The sequence below is a fragment of the Cetorhinus maximus genome, chromosome 5 (assembly GCF_964194155.1).
Source record: "Cetorhinus maximus chromosome 5, sCetMax3.hap1.1, whole genome shotgun sequence".
Classification (NCBI taxonomy): Eukaryota; Metazoa; Chordata; class Chondrichthyes; order Lamniformes; family Cetorhinidae; genus Cetorhinus; species Cetorhinus maximus.
In genome coordinates this window covers 121,649,399-121,669,698 of record NC_135883.1, presented here as the reverse complement: position 1 = coordinate 121,669,698, position 20,300 = coordinate 121,649,399, and the positions used below count along the sequence as shown (strand labels likewise).

Sequence of the window (20,300 nt, the reverse complement as noted above, 5' to 3'; positions counted from 1 at the left end):
TGTGACGTGGCAGTAACTTGGTGGATCCGGCGCAGACCTCCACGCCCACCTCCCGCCCTGTTTCCTCCAATGAGAAGCGAACAGGAAGAGAGAGAGGCGCTCGTCCAGCAAGAGCTGAATCAATTGGGATCAAGCTCCAGAAAGGGTATACCCAGACCATTCAAGAGAATGGAGCTGCATTTGGTACACGAGCATGCTCACGGGTCGCGTTTTGTAAATGCAAAATCAAGGTTGATAGTCACAATGAGTGACGCTTGTAGCTGCGGCATTGTCACTTACGATTCAACGCCCTCTTTCCCCAGATAAAAGTCAAATATATGTTAAAAAACCGAGCGGAAATACAAATTTAACGGAAAAAGACATTGAGGTCAAATATCTCCAGGCGTGAGTGAGCCCCGACCCGTAATGTGTCAAAAGCTTTCCAACCCAAAACAGAAGAGAATTTTAAGTACTAAGTTATAGTCAGGCTGCCAAAATTGTAGAATGAACTGCTGAGATGGTGATGATGCCTTCAGAGTAACTAGCCAGGGTTGCTTAATTCAATATGCAGGGTTGGATGGACAACCTGGAACTTCACTTTTTCGGAAGCTGACGTTTTAGCAACGTTTTGTACCTTTCATAAAAGCAAAATACTGCAGATGCTGGAAATCTGAAATAAAAACACTTTGTCATGTCCTCCTTCCTTAATCGAGGTTCCCCCCGCCGTGGTTGACAGGGCCCTCAACCGTGTCGGACCCATCTCCCGCGCCTCTGCCCTCACACCTTCCCCTCTCTCCCTCCCAGAGCTATGATAGGGTCCCCCTTGTCCTCACTTTTCACCCCACCAGCCTCTGCATTCAAAGGATCATCCTCCACCATTTACGCCAACTCCAGCATGATTCCACCACCAAACACATCTTCCCTTCACCCCCCTCCCGTCAGCATTCCACCAGTTCCCTCCAGGGCACCCTGGTCCATTCACCCCAACACCTCATACACTTCCCACAGCACCTTCCCATGCAATTGCAGAAGGTGCAACACCTGCCCCTTTACCTCCTCCCTCCTCATTGTCCAAGGGCCCAAACACTCCTTTCAGGTGAAATAGTGCTTCACTTACTTGCACCTCCTTCAATTTGGTCTCCTGCATTCGCTGCTCCCAATGCAGTCTCCTCTATATTGGGGAGACCAAACGCAGACTGGGTGACCACTTTGCGGAACACCTTCCCTCTGCCCGCAAGCATAACCCAGACCTTCCTGTCGCTCGCCATTTCAACACGCCATCCTGTTCTCATGCCCACATGTCTGCCCTTGGCCTGCTGCAATGTTCCAGTGAAGCCCAACGCAAACAGGAGGAAGAGCACCTCATCTCCAGATTAAGTACTATACAGCCTTCCAGCCTTAACATTGAGTTCAACAACTTCAGACCATGAACTCTTTCCTCTATCTTCACCCCTTTTTTAATTTCTTTTTTAAAATTTATTTTTATTTACTTACTTTTATTCATTTATCCATTGTTTTATCCCTGTTTCTATCCTCTTTCCCCAACCACCGTTCCCTTCCCAGACTCCAGCCCCAAAAGGGCCATCTATTACTTGTTCCATGTTGTTCTTTCACAGAGTGCTTACCCTTGTTCTGCTATTAACATTTTCTGTTTTCTTACCTTTATGCCACTATCAGTACCTTCTTTAGCCCTTACCACTACCAATGACACTCCCTTTGTCTTGTGTCCATTACATCTTTGTCAATTTCTCCTTAGCCCCCACCTATCACTGACCTATCCAGCTTCACCTGTTCCACCCCCCTTAAACAGTATAAATTCTATCACATTTTTACTTCTCTTTAGTTCTGAAGAAGACTCATCTGGACTCGAAACATTAACTCTGTTTCTCTCTCCACAGATGCTGTCAGACATGCTGAGTTTTTGCAGCATTTTCTATCTTTATTTCTTTCTGTTGGGTATTCTGAAAGCAACAAACTGATAGCTACTAAGTCAGCTTGAGATTTTTAAAATCAGTTACAGATTCTTGGTTTCCTTTATTTCTTTGCCTTACAGTAATGACTTCAAGCACACTTTGTGCTTCCTCATTGAAAGGATAAAAATCCACCTGGTATGTAGAACGTGTCTGACAAGCAATCTAGCGCTGAGAAAATTTAAGGTAGAGCCCCACTCTTAACATTTGCTAGCCACCTCCCTAATTTAGTATTTTCATTAACTAGCCATGAAAACAGCATGTGCTTTGTCTGCCCATGTGCCATGAGGCAACAGAAAGGACAGTCTAAGTGTTTAGTTTGACTGTATCCCAAGTCGGAATTATCCCACGTTCAAATGACATTTTATTTATTGAAAAAAATGCAACATGTAAATAATATTTCAAGACTCAGTCACACACGCAATACTGCAATGTCAGAAAACTGGTGCCCAATCTAACGCTACACAAAATGGCAGTGGTGCAACCACCAACCGGGATGGTCAGGGAAATTGCTCCCAACATTTAACATGAGGGTTAAAATGATTCAGATTTGTCTGGATACTCTTCCTCCCCAAGAGGCAGAACCTGCATGGGGAGAACGTCAACAGACAAGTAGTGATGGCACTAGGTAGGGCGCATACCTTCGCCAGGCTGTGTTAATTCACCGTTATTACAATTACGCAGCTCTTCCTTGAGCTTTTCCCTGCCTGGCTGATGCTCTGTAATTACAAAGCTGAAAAAATAAATCTTATATTAAGAGCTTTGATCTCACTGAGGAGGCTCCAGGTCAATCCACGTCCAACCACCTGCTCGGAAAACTCTGATCACATTTTGTGTGACAAAACTCAACAACAGCAGCTGAGACAACCAACAACATTCTAAAACAATCAACAATATTCTAAGTCAAGCAACCCACAAATTTCTAAAAGGAAAAAGTCAATTTGCCCCTTTTCCCAATGTTGATGCGAAAAATATCCCAGGATCCGGATTTGGATATGTGTCTTCACCATAAACTACTCAGCTCTTCTTTGGGCCATCCTTATCTCCGTACCAAATTTCATTGAAGTCCATCCATTAATTTTTTAGATAAATTTCTTACAGACAAACAGACTATCAAACAGGGGCGAAAACATTACTTCAGCTCACCTTAAGTGGTGGAGATAAAAAAAAGTCAATTCACCCTATCTCCCAATGTTAATGGACCAGATTTTCCTTGGGCCATTCTTTATTATGTATCAAATTTTGTTCAAATCCGTTCATTCATTTTTGAGATATATTATTTACAGACAAACATTAACAGGGAAAACATTACCTCTGCACAACCTAAATGGCAGACATAAAAAGCTTTGGGGGAAGAGGGTGGGGAAAGAGAGAGGAGCAAAGAGTGCAGGAATCAGTCAGGGACAACAGGTACAAATGTTTGAGAAATCATAGGCATGCAAAGGAAATTCCGCATTGTAAAAATAAATGATAAAATGAAGTATCAGCAATGACTCAAGGAGGGAAAAAAAATATAATGCTGAAAAGTGCTAGGGGAGAAACACTAAGATGAGTGGCGAGAGTTGGAACTAGGGAAGGGAGGATGAATGTAAGAAAGGCTGAGAAGCAGGACTGGGACAGAGACACAGCAGGAAATTTTGACTGCAAGAGCCTTGTGTGTTAGGCAGAAAACCCCGACTCCAGTGGAGATGCAGGAAAGATGGAAGAAGAAAGAAAATACCTGCAGAGAGAGTGACCTGCTGTTGAGACTGAGGGAACCATGAAAAACCACTCCAGAGGCTGAAAAGATAAATAGGAAGGGAAAAGATAAAAAAAGGTGTGAAAAGTGAAGGGAGAGAGACAACATTGAAGAGAAACAAAATTGGAGGGAGGGTGAAACAAGTAGGAGAGAAGAGGAAGAAAAGGGAGAAAGAAATCAGAAGTGGAGGAGTACAAAGAAACAAAAATAGAGGAACAAGGTAGAGAAGCAAAAATGAACAACAGTATCCTTTGCTGGAAGAGTTTCAGATCTACTGAATCAGTTTCAATTGTTTAAATTTATTGTCAAGCATTACAACTGGGCTCAAGTGTGCCTTGAGCAAAGGGCGAGACATGCATGTAGGTGGGCTTCTAGTTTGCCTGTCTTCATTGAGTGGGTTGGGCATGCATGTTGGTAAACTTGGCAAAAGTCCTGCTTCTGTATCATTTTGTGAGTGGTTGTGTCTGTGCAAAATGGAGTGCAAAATATTTTCAGCATTTCAGAAATACATTATTTTCTTATTAGAGCCACATATGAGTCTGTTGTTTTTTAAAATCAGCATATTATTTTACTTTTTCAGCCAGAACAAAAAATAAAAACAGCCAGCTACATAATAGTCTTGACATCCAATTGATAAACTGCATAGTAAACATAGCGCATTGTCACATGTCAGTACTAGTCACTCAAAAAGGACCAGGCTTCTGCTTCGTTTTACAGCATTTGTACTCTTTGGTTTCAGTAAAAAAAATAACAGGGTATTGGAGCCCCGGTACCTTATGAAGTACTCACCTCTGAGAGATCCTCCTTACAATCCAGTGCAGGGAGAGGTAAATGGAAGTAGCTCCATTCCATGGTCTCAACTCAACTTGTACTCAGGAATCTCAATGCTAAATACAAACCTGTACTGCAATTATTTTGCAGTGGTTCAGAGCCAACAGCTTCGAAGAACAGCAGCGACTCTTTACCCTCTCAGTGCCACAGTTGGAATGTATACTGCCCAGTATGGAATGAGGCTGTGCAGGCCAAGACGTTTAGCTGAATCCCAACAAATGTGAACACACTTGCACTAGCAAGGGGTAAAAATTCATTCATGCCCTGCTAGTAATCATCAACTCCTCCTGGAAGAGTTTATGTGTGTGTGAACATCATGCAAGGACAGTATCAAGCTTGTCTGTGTTGCCTCCTATACATGGACTTGCCTGCTAACTCTGAAGGCCTTACCTCTTGTCTCTCATAAAGAATGCCTACTTAGATAAGGTACTAGACAGGATTGAGCCAATGACAGCTACCTCAGTAACATTTCTCCTTCTTGTGATTTGTTAAAATAAGAAATGCAGTTCAGTCGAGCTATTGCAAAGAAAGTCATTTAAAGTGGCAATGACCCATCCCTGACTTGTAACCCTACAATGGACAACAAAACAAACTGGACAGCCACATTTATCTCTGTAAAAAGTCTTCATGGTTACAGCCTCGCTGGTGCCTGAGGTGCCAGTGAACCTATTTAGGAGAGTAACAGAGAAAAATGGAGATAAAAACAAAGTGTAGGGTCTCTAAAGCTGGGTGCACTGGCATGAGATTAAAATGTCAGAAACTTGACATTCTCTGAAATTGTCAACCCATGTCCTATGAACACGGAAAGCTACAGCATATTAAACTGGATTTAATTTGCTTGGAACTAAACTACTACAATTTCAGCAGGAAGAAATTTTGTAATACATAGAAGTTACATATGATAAATACTGATTTTCAGCATCTGCTAAAGAAAAATATACCTTTTACAAAGTGTTTGCTTTAGAGAAATTTCTCTACCAGTACTAGTATCCTGAGCATTATCTTCATGCATATGAGTGCATTGTTATCACAGTATAGCTACTTAGCATCACTGAACACGCCAGCAGAAACACCGTGAACATAGCAATCATTATGACTAAGGTCCAAGTGTGCCATTGGGAGTTCCCAATTTGCTTCTTTGCAGTCCTCTGTGCTGTTTGCGGCACCTAAGTATGGTCGTGCGAACTTCAAAAATCTCATGAATAGCTTTGCGAAAACAATGAAAATTGTAGTCTATCAAACCTACAGTGTAAAAAAAGGAAAGACAATGTAATCTAGTAAATACCAAAGGGCAACAATTGCATCTAAAATGATATAAAAAGTACATTCATATTAGTCCCCTCAATAGTTTGTGGTTTTTAATGAGAAGCTGAGGTCTTTAGTTCAGGTTCAGCAACCCTGGCAAGTCTGCTTCTTAAATGGATGAATATTTAAACTGGACTGAGAGGACAGAACTAGAAAGCATAAGGACCAAAGTAAAACAAACCTCAAACAAGACTCGAGTTTCTTTCTCCCTCCATTCTCCAGAATCAGAGACATGTAGTACAGACACCCAGTAAAATGCACAATATCCTAATTAATTACTTCAGACAAGTGCTGGATAAATATCTGGTTGCAAACTGAATTGGAGGTTATAGGGAAAAGTCCAGACAGAAATGATCACATTTTCTATTAGTCACAAAGGTTTATGTGCGGCTGTATCATCCATGGAAAGCAACTGAGGACAAGTATTGTAGGATCAGCAAGAAATCTTGCAGAACTCGGGAAATTAAACAAGTAAGGGAGCTGTTTTTTTAGTTCTGAAACTGTAAAAACATTACCAAATCCATATTTATTGCCTATCCTCAGGTGCCCTGCAAAGATGTTGCTGTTAAGGTTAAGGTTATATTTATATATATATTATATATATTATATATATATATATATATTATATATATATATATTTATAACCTTAAGGTTATAAATTCTGCCAACTACTTTTGCAGTGAATTGTGCCAGTTCTCAGCTGGACTATTAGACAGTGTGTTACCACTGCAGAATACTCCAAAAGGGGAAAAAAATCAACAGACGGAATATTGCTTAAATATTTTTTTTTGGAATGGCAGCCCTAAATTAAAGGGATTGCATTACCAGGGTACTACAGTGCTCATATTCATGTCCATGAAATGGTAGGATTTTGGTTGATATTAGTAATTCCATAGATGATGAGTTGATGATCTTGAAGAGACTTTGAGCAAGGGTAGGGGCCTTTCCCGTTGGGGGCAGAAAGAAAATCAAAATTTAAGTTAAATAGGAATATCCTACATTAAGGGAACAGTGGTTGAGAAAAATAAAGAAAAGTCTATTTTAAGTACATGTATATGGAAGTAATGTACTAACTAGACATATTTATGATCATAAGCAATTTTATGGTAAAATAGGCAAAAATTACCTTTGCGCTCGAAACTTTCTTCCCTAAGAAAACATACTAGACCAAGGAATTTTGTCACTTCTTTTAGATAGAGAACTGTTGTATTGTTCAGTTTTATGATTGCTACAGATTCTTTGTCATATGTGCTTCCTCCACCAAATTCTCGAAGCCTGAAAAAGTAGAGCACAGTTACATTAACAATTGAGTGGCATTTCAAACTACAGAAAGCACTTTTCTCTTCTCCTTCCCTTAGGAAAGCAGGACCAATTAATTCAGTCAACTCCACAGATTTGCTTTGTTAAATTGCAACTGGGCATGTCTCTCTTTCCCTCCCATTTTCGCCTCTGCTTTCCTGAAGACAGTTACCCATTCAGAATTACATCTTGTGGCACCGTTCTGCTAATACCTTACATGAACGGCCACTCTTCAACATGGTTCAGATGGTGGGTATTGACAAGAGCTTTTGACCAAGGAATGAGGGGGAAATCACAGCTGGACCCAGTCCTAACCTTCCCCCACCTCCACACTTATATTTTCTAGCAGGAGTCACAGGAGCAGTTACTTCAGATGATGTCCCTCTTTTCTAGCTTGATGACCATTTGTAGTGGCCCCATTGCTACTCTGGAACACGACCAGCTAATTCAGTACAGCTGACGATCAAAGCAGACACTTTCCTGATCTTTAAGGTGCGTCACATCACACCACACACAATGCATTATCCACTGGGCTATTGGACACAGTGGATATTAACCAAAAAAGACTTGTTTAGATTGGGCTTCAAGAAGTCCTTGATGACTTTGTCTCTTTTGTTTAAACCGCTTAATTAAAAGTCCCCTTCTGATAGACAAAATGTGAAAGTCAGGCAAGACTAGGAATTGAACTCAAGATTTTTTTTTGAAGTCAAACACTATAGCTCCGAAGGTAATAAAACTCTTGCAAATATTACCTAATTCTTTTAACTTGTAAATGTTAGACTCAATTATATAACATTAACAGAAACCATGAGTTACGCAGCACCATAGAAGCTATGGATATAGTATGTTCTGTGCCAAATATAGCTAGAAGTGCTACAGGGTAATGTCTTAGAGCACTAACATGCCGAGTAACTGAGTGTCAATACATGGATTTGTGTCTGCACCTTCCCATACCAGCTAGCTACTGATCTCAGCTGTGTCACCGTGGGAAGTACTGAGTGGAAGACAGGTTCATTCCAGAGGAAGGATGAGGGACAATAGAAATGAAAACAGAAAATGCTGGAAAAGGTAAGCAGGTCTGGCTGCACCTGTGGAAAGAGAAACAGAGTTAACGTTTCAAGTCCGTGTGACTCTTCTTCAGAGCTAACGAGAGGTAGAAAAGTGATGGTTCAGAGTCACAGACCAGCTGAGTTTTTCCAGTATTTCCTGTTTTTGATTCAGATTTCCAGCATCCGCAGTATTTTGCATTTATTTATATGAGGGAGAATAAAACTCTGAAGGAGAGCCATCCTCAATTTACAACAGCAAAGGCAGAAGGCCATGAGCAGGTTATCTGTCTGACTGGTAGCAGATGGTACTTGACAATTCTAAGGAATGGGAGAAATGCTCAAACTCTGAAGAGAGGGGGGAAAATCAGCTTATACATTCAATATAGCAATTTGTAAACTGACACTTTGGATAGTTTGTACAGTGTTTTGCATTTGTAAGGCAATTTCCATTAAAAAAAGTTGGGAAAATTGCAGCTGTGTTAGTCATAATGTTCCAAAGCTCTCTCGATTCAGTTGTGGCTTTGGATTGGAAAATAACAAATATCACTCCATTATTTAGGAAGAAAAGGGGAGAGAATAAACTACAGACGTGTTGCTTAACATTGGTTGTGGGGAAGTTACTGGAATCTCATCAGGGACACTGACTGAGAACTTGGAGAATTATAAACCGATATAAGGAAGTTATCTGGACAATGCACCTTGGAAGGATATTTTGCCCTTGGTAGAGGTACAGAGCAGATTCACCAGGATACTACCAGGGCTTATAGGGTTAAATTGAGGACAGGTTGTATTGGGCTGTATTCCTTGGAGTTTAAATGATTGACGGGTGATCCAACTGAGGCGTTTAATATGATTCTAAAAAAAAGTGCAATAGGGTCAATGCAGAGAAACACTACTTTCTTCCAGTGGAGAAATCCAGAATTTTTTTCTTTTATTCATTCATGGGATGTGGGCTTCGCTGGCTGGGCCAGCATTTATTGCCCATTCAAGGTTGCCCTTGAAGTGGTGGTGGTGAGCTGCCTTCTTGAACCACTGCAGTCCATGGGGTATAGGTACACCCACCGTACTGTTAGGGAGGGAGTTAATGGATTTTGACCCAACAACAGTGAAGGAACGGCGATATAGTTCCAAGTCAGGATGGTGAGTGACTTGAAGGGGAACTTCCAGATGGTGGTGTTCCCATCTATCTGCTGCCCTTGTCCTTCTAGGCGGTAGTGGTTGCGGGTTTGGAAGGTGCTGTCTAAGGAGCCTTGGTGAATTCTTGCAGTGCATCTTGTAGATGGTGCACACTGCTGCTACTGTGCATCGGTGGTGGAGGGAGTGAATGTTTGTGGATGTGGTGCCAATCAGTCAAGCTTCTTCAGTGTTGTCGGAGCTGCATTCATCCAGGAAAGTGGGGAGTATTTCATCACATGCCTGACTGGTGCCTTGTAGATGGTGGACAGGCTTTGGGGAGTCAGGAGGTAAGCTACTCATCACACGATTCCTAGCCTCTGACTTGCTCTTGTAGCCGCAGTATTTACATGGCTAGTCCAGTTCAGTTTCTGGTCAATGGTAGCCCTCAGGATGTTGATAGTGGGGGATTCAGTGATGGTAATGCCATTGAACATCAAGGGTCAATGGTTGGATTCTCTCTTGTTGGAGATGGTCATTGTCTGACACTTGTGTGGCGCGAATGTTACTTACTACTTGTCAGCCCAAGCCTGGATACTGGAGAATGGGACCTGGGGGAAGGGGTGGGGGTGGTGGTTGTTGGGGGAGGGGCGTGGGGGGGGGGGTGGGGGGGTCGCGTGGGAGGGGAGGTCAGGGATGCTGAAATGTTAGGCCATTCATTCCAAAATCAGGAAGTACTTTTTCACTCAAATGACAGTTGAAATGAGATACTATCCCCAAAAAGTTGTGGATGCTGGGTCAAGAAAAATTTTCAATGCTGAGATAAACTGATTTTTATTAATAAGGATAGCAAGGGAATAGGGATCAAAATCTAATAAATAAGGCTGGAGTACAGATCAGCCATGATCTAACTGAATCGTGGAACAGTTTCAGGAGAAAGAATGGCCCACTGCTGATCCTATGTTCCTAATTATTTGTCTTCATCAAAGTGGGACGTGTAATTATAGAAGAGAACATTTTTCCTTTTCAGGTGTGTCATTGCCAGCACACATAGCTGGCCAGATGCACATGACAACTTCAGCATCCAATAGAGGAGATGAAAATCCTGCAGTAAATGCTAACACGAATACAAAATTTAAAAACTCTTTGCCCTCAAGCCAATTTATTTTTGCTTAAAATTTTCATCTGTAGATATTTTCACTAGAAAGAAATGAGAAAGAGAGGAGAAATAAACACTTTCATCCCATCAACATTATGGAGAATGGAAGATGGAAGACTGACCAAGAGAACATTGAGTAATCAAGTCTAACAAAAGCTTAGATGAGGGTTTCATCAGTAGATGGGCTGAGGCAGCAGCAGGGACAGCAGCGTTATGTAGGTGCAAGTAGACAGAATTTGTGATGGTGAAGATTATGAGCAACAGCCCAGGGTCAAGAAAATGCTGCGAGGAAGAACAGTCTGGTTCAGTCTCAGACAATGGCTAGGGAGAGAAGGCAATTGATGGCTAGGGGATGGAGTTTGTGGTAGGGCTAAAAAAAAAGGAGGATCTGGTCTTCCAAATGTTTAATTGGGGATTCAAACTCTGGTCCCAAAACGTTAGAGAGTTCTTATCCACGTTGCTACCTGATTCCTTGGATAGTTTTTGCGATAAAAATGAAGCATTTTTGTCAATAGTGGATGATTTATTACATTTCCCTTGCCAGTTACAGTATGCACAGAACTGAATTACAGAATCACAGAATTTTAACGGCACAGAAGGAGGCCATTCGCCCGTTGTGTCCGCACCGGCTCTCCAAATAAGCATTATGACCTAGTGCCATTACCCTGCCTTTTCCCCGTACCCCTGCACATAGTTTATATTCAAATAATCATCTAATATCACAGAATCACACAGTGTAGAAGAGACCTTTGGCCCTTCAAGTCTGCACCGACACGTGAGAAACACCTGACCTACCTACCTAATCCCATTTACCAGCACTTGGCCCATAGCCTCTTGAACGCCTCGATTGAACCTGCCTCCACCACACTTCTAGGCAGTGCATTCCAGACCCAACCCCTCGTTGTGTGAAAAAGTTATTTCTCACGTCACATTTGCTTCTTTTGCAAATCACTTCAAATCTGTGCCCTCTCGTTCTTGATCCTTTTATGAGTAGGAACAGCTTCTCCCTATCTATTCTGTCCAGACCCCTCATGATTTTGAACATCTCTATCAAATCTCCTCTTAGCCTTCTTCTCTCCAAGGAGAACAGTCCCAACCTCTCCAATCTATCTTTGTAACTGAGGTTTCTCATCCCTGGAATCATTCTTGTAAACCTCTTCTGCACTCTCTCCAATGTGTTCACATCCTTCCTATAATGTGGTGCCCAGAACTGTACACAATACTCCAGCTGAGGTCTAACAAGAGTCTTACATAAATTCAGCATAACCTCCTTGCTCTTGTATTCTATGCCCCCATTAATAAAATCCAGGATACTATATGCTTTATTAACTGCTCTCTCCACCTATCCTGCCACTTTCAATGACCTATGCACACATAAACACAGGCCTTTCTGCTCCTGCACCCCTTTCAAAATTTCACCCCTTATTTTATATTGTCTGTCCAGGTTCTTCCTACCGAAATGCATCAGCTCACACTTCTCCATATGGAACTTCATCTGCCACCTATCTGCCCACTCCACCAGCTTGTCTATGTCCTTTTGAAGTTCTACACTGTCCTCTTTGCAGTTTACAACACTCCCAAGCTTCGTAAACTTTGAAATTGTCCCCTGCACACCAAGATCTAGATCATTAAAATATATCAGGAAAAGCAAAGGTCCCAATACCAATCCCTGGGGAACTCCACTACAAACCTTCCTCCAGCCCGAAAAATATCCATTGATCATTACTCTCTGCTTCCTATTTTCGGCCAATTTTGTGTCCATGCTGCTACTGTCCCTTTTATTCCATGAGCAATAACTTTTCTCACAAGTCTGTTGTGTGGCACTGTATCAAATACCTTTTGAAAGTCCATGTACACCACATCAACAGCATTACCCTCATGGACCTTTCCTGCTACCTCTTCAAAAAACTCCAGCAAGTTAGTTAAACACGATTTCCCCTTTAGAAATCCATACTGGCTCTTCCTTATCAACCCATATTTTTCCATGTGACTACTAATTCTATCCCGAATCATTGTTTCTAGAATCCTGCCCACCACTGAAGTTAAATTGACTGGTTTGTAATTGCTGGGTTTATCCTTACAACCTGTTTTTAACAAGGGCGTAATGTTTGCAATTCTCCAGTCCTCTGGCACCACCCCTGAGTCGAGGGAAGACTGAAAAATTATGGCCAGTGCCCCTGCAATTTCTACTCTCACTTCCTTCAATATTGTTCGATGCATTTCGTCTGGTCCTGGTGCCTTGTCAACTTTAAGTACCGACAATCTATTCAACACTTCCTCCTTATCAACTTTGAACCCTCCTAGTGAAAGAGTTTCTTTGTCTGTTACCATGGCCTGGGTAGCATCCACCTCCTTGATAAAGACAGATGCAAAATATTCATTTAATACCTCAGCCATGGACCCTTCGTCCATGTGTAAATTCCCTTTCAGCTCCCTATTCAGCCCTACTCCTCCTTTTACCACCCTTTTACTATTTATATGTCTATAGATGACTTTGGGATTCCCCTTTATGTTGGTTGCCAGTCTTTTCTCATAATCCTTTTTCACTTCTCTAATATGCTTTTTCACTTCCCCTCTGAACCTTCTGTATTCCTCTTGGTTCTTAATTATATTTTCTACCTGACACCTGTCATAAGCGCACTTTTTCTTTTTTATCTTAAGTTCTATCTCCTTTTTCATCCAGGGAGCTCTGGATTTGTTTGCCCTATCTTTCCCTTTCGAAGGGATATACCTTGACTGTGCCCAAACCAATTCTTTTTTGAAGGTAGCCCATTGTTCATCTACAGTTTTTCTCCCTAATCTTTCATTCCAGTCTATCTGGCCCAGCTCCGTTCTTGCCCCATCGAAGTTGGCTCACATCCACTTAATTATTCTTATTGTGGATTGCCTATCATCCTTTTCTATCATCATCCTAAATCGTACAATACAATGATCACTGTCTGCTAAATGTTCCCCCGTTGACACTTGATCTACTTGGCCCACCTCATTTCCAAGAACCAGGTCCAACAGTGCATCTTTTCTTGTTGAATTGGACACATACTGCTGTAGAAAATTCTCCTGAACATAATTTAGGAACTTTTGCCCTTCTCCACCCTTTACACTACCACTAGCCCAGTCTACATTTGGATAATCAAAGCCACCCATTATAACTACTCTATAATGCTTGCATCTCTCTGTAATTTCCCTGCAGATTTGTTCTTCTACATCCTTCTCGCTATTTGGAGGTCTATAGACTACACCGAGCAATGTAGTTACATCCTTCTTGTTCCTTAGCTCCAGCCAAATTGATTCTGTCCTTGAACCCTCTGGGACATCCTCTTTCTCCAGCACTGCAAGGCTCTCCTTAACCAATAACACCACCCCTTCTCTTTTCCTTCCTTTCCTATCTTTTCTGAATACCTTCTACCCAGGAATATTTAACACCCAGTTCTGCCCTTCCTTGGGCCAGGTCTCTATTATCGCCACAACACCATATTTCCATATGGCAATCTCCGCCTGTAACTCCCCAATCTTATTTACTATACCCTGCGCATTCACATACATGCATAGTAACCCTGATTTAGATTTTGTTACTTTCTCCCTCACCCCGACTTTACCTATTAACTTACTATTCTCTATACCAGTGCTATCTGTCCCTCCCAGTATTTTGTGCACCTTGGTATTCCTCTCTAATATTTTCTCATGGTTCCCACACCCCTGCTCAGTTAGTTTAAAGCCCTCCCAACAGCACTAACAAAATGCCTTGCAAGGAACTCACTCCCAGCTCTGTTCAGGTGCAACCCGTCTGGCTTGTACAGGTGCCATCTCCCCCAGAGCCAGTCCCAGTGTCCCAGGAATCTAAAGCTCTCCCTCCTGCACCATCTCTCCAGTCACGCATTTATATGCCTTATCCTCCTATTTCCATACTCACTGGCACGTGGTACTGGGAGTAGTCTGGAGATGACTACAGTTGAGGTCCTGCTTGCTAGGCCCATGACTAGACCCATAGACTGGCTGACCCATCAAGCTGCACAGAATTAATATTACAGCCTTGTAGACTGAGGACATTACTATGTGTCTATGGTTTGTTCCTGTTGAAAAGGGGGTTTAATATACTGATACCAGTATGTGCAGCATCGATATACTGTCATTCTGTTTAGTAATATCTCTGGTGACCAACTGAACAAAGTGACAATGTCCTGCAATCACATATTTCATCCTATGTAGCTGACATTCTGTGACTGATGATCAAATCTGAATTAAAGACATAGTAAAGTTTGTGAGAGGGGCAGGGCAATTATTCTCTTTAATCTATTTCATGGACAGCCCTGGATCCCAGAGTTGTGAATTATGAGGTTATATATATGGCAGCTTCCACCCAACATCAGTCAGCCTGGGGCCATCAAAGGTATGAAGCTAACAAGTTTTCTGCAGTGTTATGTCACCACATATGAAGTGAGTTAGTGTGTTTCAAGGACCAGTTTTAATGTTGAGCGTTCGTGCAGCAACAAAGTTTCTTTGTTTTGACATTGAGAGTGATAAAAGTTTGTACTTAATGCAAATACAGTGTTTGTACTGAGTGTTTTTGGCATCTCTCATTGAATGTTAAATAAAAGAACAACTGTTGGTTTATTACCCGATCCCTGGTTTGCTACAGAGTATATTCTTCCCCCTAGAAAGGATGAGATCGCCTGGCGCCATCTGATACACAGTGAAATCTGCCCCCGGATTGATTACATTTACCTAGATACTGGGAAGGTAAAAACTGACTCAGGTTCTTAGAAGACACGAGGTCTGCTTACAGGTGCACTAGGTCAATCAGAACCAAATAAAGTATCTCGTGTAAAAGTCCAAAAGTGTAACAGCCTTTTAAAAAAGAAATCTGAATAATTAAAAAAAAGCCCCATAAATGATTTATCTTCTGGCCACTAAAAATGTAACAATTTAAAGATGGTAAGGGCCTAATGTCTTTGACTGCCATGAGTGTTAATGTCCTGATTTGTTGGACTTCATGGCTCATAAAATAAAATGAAATGGTTATTTGTCGATGGCAAAGGTTTGAGTTGTTCATTGTTATCTGCTACAGTAATTCAGGAACACCAGCAGATCCCAATTTGCCCCTGGGCATCATTTCAATAGTGAGGTTTTTAAGAATTTTCTGGTAGTAGCTGGCTACATGCAAGTTCCAGCAAAATTCACTGAATGTTTTAAATTTTTTCTGTAAAAAAAGTCTGTTTAGTCAGGCTAATTTAGACAACATTATGTATCACTGAACTTCCGAAAATATGAATTCCATTCAAATAATAGTGGAATTTTTTCAAAAATTTTCAAAAATTTATATATTTTCCTCTGAAGTTGAAGAAAAAAATGTTTAATTAACTGTTAGCATAAAAAGCAGTAAGATTTTTGTAAGGTTTTTGTGTTTAATTTCACACAAAGAAAAATAAAGTCACATACCCAACTTCTAAAATGTAATCAGTGGAATTAAGCAGGTAAAATTGCAGTGTGCAATAGTAACTCATGTAGTGAAAAATCTGTGCAATAAAATCTGGATGTCTGTAATGAGTTTTGTAAATGATATTTGGTGAATGTTTTTGTCACATCCAAAGGAAGAACAATAGAACTATTCTAATCCTTATTATATTGTATACTAGCTTTCCAATTTTGACACATTGTATCCCTTCTATATGCTATTCTATATTGGTCTCTTAACATTCTACTGGACATATGAACATGAAGCTAGACTGACTCTGGTGGGCAATATCAACCGAGTTTTGGTAAGCTTGAATGCAGAGTGATTCTCCATCAGGTTCTTCTGGATTTTCCCTTAGCATGCAACAAGAAAAACATTTTCTAAAGCCTAAAAGCTAAGTTTTGCTTTTCAATTCAATGCCTAAACACCTCTATGTAAAATGGTCAAGTTGTGCATTACTGGCATCCATGCCTTTCACACTTTGCCTATAATCAAAAAGAAAACAAAAACCCAATCTCATTTGGCACTAGAAGTTCAGAAATTATGGAACAATAATTCAGAATCCTAGTAACATAATGTGAAAACATGACTTTAAATAAACAAATGCACATTTTTAAATATGTTAAACAAGACACAAATTGTTGAATTGAGTTCTGGTGAAAGATCATCCACCTTTAACCCTGTTTCTCGCTCCACAGATGCAGCCTAATTGGCTGAGTTTTAGCATTTTCTGCTCTTTCAGATTATCAGCAACTGCAATTTGTTTGCTTTTGTTTTTATGAATTGAAGACTGATTGATTGTTGCTTCGACGCAATAATAATATGTAGTTAACTTCTCATTGATGTTTACCCATGTAAATTAAATAATGATCAACTGAATCGGTAAATTGGAGCATGCTAAATTAACACTAGAATTTAGAGATGTGAACTCAACAGAGCAAGGAAATTGTATAGACAGTGGAAACTAAAGTAGAGCTAGCTTCTAACAACAGGATTTGTGCAGATGCACTGACATATTAATGTATTGGAGGACAGAATGGTAGGATGTGGGTTAATGCCACTTGTAATCCTAAATTCAGCTGTGCTGTCAGAATGAAGCACTGCCTGAAAAACAAATTAAAATTTTAGAAGTGAAAAATGATGAGGCTCCCCCACATGTCTCTTTCTGGGCAGTTAAACCAGTGGTATTGGCAGAGAGTCTGCAGAAAATTACCTATCTTCTATTTAAAGGGCAGATGAAAATAAATAAATAGAAATATTAACAAAAAAGTCAATATCTACATTGCTAGTATTAACAGAAAAATCATCGTAATAAGTTTCACCTTTTTCTTTGTTTTCGCTTTGTAACACGTTCAGTCAGATACTAACCCGTATATGCAGGATATGTCAAATACAACATCTATCATGTCACAGCAGAGTTCATAAGTCTGCATGTCTACTGGTATACTGTCTGTTGCAATGTAGATTTTGCTGACTACATCAAAGAGGAAGGCTTTTTCAATTCCTGAATTCTGTAATAAACAGAACACTGTCAAATGCAAAAATGGCAAAGACATCAAATGTAGTTTTGATGGTGAAGGGTTTATTTTAAATCAGGCTTGTCCAACCTTTTTGCATGGGGGTGGCGGTCATATTTCCATTTTTTTCCTCACTCAAGGGGCCAATGAGCAAATTTCAGAAAGTTACATGAATTTAAAAAAAAAAGTTGAGTATGAAGAAGAGAATCAACTTGTTGAGCAAAAAGAAAGCAATGCCAAAACAATAAATTGATAATTTAAAAAAAGAGTAATTAATAAAGGTGACCATTAGAGAGCGAGGGGGTCAGATTGTGTGTGTCTGGCTCACTGCCAGTCTCAGGGTGCTAACTCACTCACCCTCACCCACTGGGAGAGTCGGTGTGAATATCTGTTGGTGTGTGGGGATGAAGGTGAGTGAGAATTCTGAGACTGGGAGTGAGTCAGACACACAAACACACACTCCCTCATATCACACACACTCACACTCCCTCATATCACAGACACACACTCCCTCACATCACACACATACACACACGCTCCCTCACATCACAGACACACACTCCCTCACATCACACACATACACACACACTCCCTCACATCACAGAAACACACTCCCTCACATCACAGACACACACTCCCTCACATCACACACATACACACATGCTCCCTCACATCACAGACACACACTCCCTCACATCATAGACACACACTCCCTCACATCACACAGACACACACACTCACATCACACAGACACACACTCCCTCACATCACACAGACACACACTCCCTCACATCACACAGACACGCACTCCCTCACATCACACAGACTCTCTCTCTCTCTCTCTCTCCCTTACATCATACACAGAGGGTGGAATTTTCCAGCCCCTCCTGCTGGTGGGATCTTCCAGTTCCACTGAAGTCAACGGAGATTTGAATGACTTGCCACTTCAGCTGCGGGGAAGACCGTTGTGGCAGGGCCGGAAAACCCCAGCCACTCTCTCTTTCTCACGCACATCACACACACACACACACTTTCTTACATCTTCTACAGACTCAGATGGGAGGAGTACACAGTTAATTCTAGCCCCACTTCCCCACAGGTTGCAATAATAATTTAAATGTTTAATTCACCCACAAAACTGGCCAATTGTTTACTTTTGACATGGTTATTCCCAGCATTAAAAGATTCTAACCAGGTTTCTTTCAATAAACACAAAAAATAATTAATTTATTATAAAACAAACTTCTTCTTTTAAAAATAGGTTCTAAAACTGGTTAATGTACAAGATGTAGTTTAGAAGTATAACAATTTCCCCCTTTTTAAAAAAAACAGCATCCCATATGCTCTCATTTAACACAAAACAGGACAAAACAAAGATAGGCCCCTGCAGAAGCTGGAGAATGAGGAGGTTTTTTTTGAAAAGGATAATATTCAAAAAGATCTCAATGCTGTTGATCTAACAGAATTCTGGTCACAATAGATCTGGAAGTCCTTTCAGATGGATTGTTTGGCGAAACTGTCCTTGATGACTTTTACTTATCACAACTTTGTAGACTTTCGAAAAAATAGGTGAGTTATTCTGATGAGATGTTTCTGATGAAAGTTTAGCTCACTCTAGCCGCAAGTAACACGAAGGTGGGGCAGAGAGAGGGAAAGAGAGTCTTCTCCTTGCAGCCTGCTTCTAAGACACACAAACGCTCTCTGAGAGTTTCAAAGAAAATAAAATGTTCAAAGTATATTTCTCTGAGGCCAGATGTTTTTAACCAATCAACAAGAGTCTTTAGCCTGGCAAAAGCAGTTCTTTGTTATTTTAGAGATACAAAGTATCTCTTCTCTCTCCAGGTGTTCCCGCTGGACATTTCTGTTAGCCTGTGGCTTTTTGAAGAATGGCACATTCATAGCCCCAAATTATTCTTGCAAACTGTTAAAAATAACTCAGGAGGGAGAATGTCCAAAATTCAATGTCCTTCAAATTTTCCAAAAACGGTTCCTCACATGTCTCCACCCGTAAGGAATGAAATGCCATTTTTAAATGCATTTCATTACAAAACATATAGGAAAAGTTTTTACAGCGTATAAAAATTTTAAACATGTAATCACCCATTCTCATTCACTCCTTATACAGAACCTCTATACATGTTCTGGTCTGTTGATTTCTATAGTATACGAACAAAAATTACATTCTGGATAACGTATCAGCAATAACATTATCTTTTCCAACAATATGGATAACCTTCAAGTTGTATGACTGTAGTAACAAACTCCATCAAAACAGTCTGACATTCTGAGTCTTAAAAGTTTCTATAAAGGCCAGGGGTTATGATCAGTATATATTGGGGTTTCCTTGCAGCCATGGACGGACATATATCTCAAAATGTTTTACAGCCAGTAACAATCCCTGGGTTTCCTTTTCTATGACAGAATATCATTTTTGATGCTGATTTAACTTTTCAGAAAAGTTAAATCAGTTTTTCTATGCCTGATTTGTCTTCTTGTAATAAGACTTCACCCACCCCCAAGTCACTGGCATCAATTACCACCTTGAAGGGTTTAGTGAAGTTGGGGCAGCTACACTGGTACGAGTTAAAATTGCCTTCAACATCTCAAAAGCCACCTGGCACTCTCTTGCCCATACTACCTTCAACTTCTTTTGTAATAAGTCTGTTAGTGGAGCAGCTGTTGTGCTGAAATTTGGCACAAACTTAAGGTAAAAGCCGCATATTCCCAAAAATCTCATGATTTTTCAACGTGTTGGATTTCCGCTTCTACCTGAGCCTGTTTCTCGGGGTTAAACAATAAGGGTGTTGTTTCATAGGAGAAGACCTCCTATATCCACATCATGCGTGGCTAAAGTTGTACACCCTGGCTCATCCCTGCAAATTCCTTTG

The 20,300-nt window shown here is 40.7% G+C and overlaps 1 protein-coding gene across 1 annotated transcript in view; it reads right to left on the bottom strand.

Moving 5' to 3' along the window:
• Positions 1–5,327: 5,327 nt before the first annotated feature.
• The window catches only part of LOC144680891 (ras-related GTP-binding protein D-like), a 61,589-nt gene continuing 46,616 nt past the window's right edge, over positions 5,328–20,300 (bottom strand). The window contains exons 5-7 of the mRNA XM_078542412.1: positions 17,264–17,406; positions 6,950–7,098; positions 5,328–5,760 (exon numbers count right to left, since the gene is read on the bottom strand). Of these exons, the coding sequence (XP_078398538.1) occupies positions 5,615–5,760; positions 6,950–7,098; positions 17,264–17,406 (438 nt within the window). The 3' untranslated portion in view covers positions 5,328–5,614. The remainder of the gene's footprint in view (positions 5,761–6,949; positions 7,099–17,263; positions 17,407–20,300) is intronic.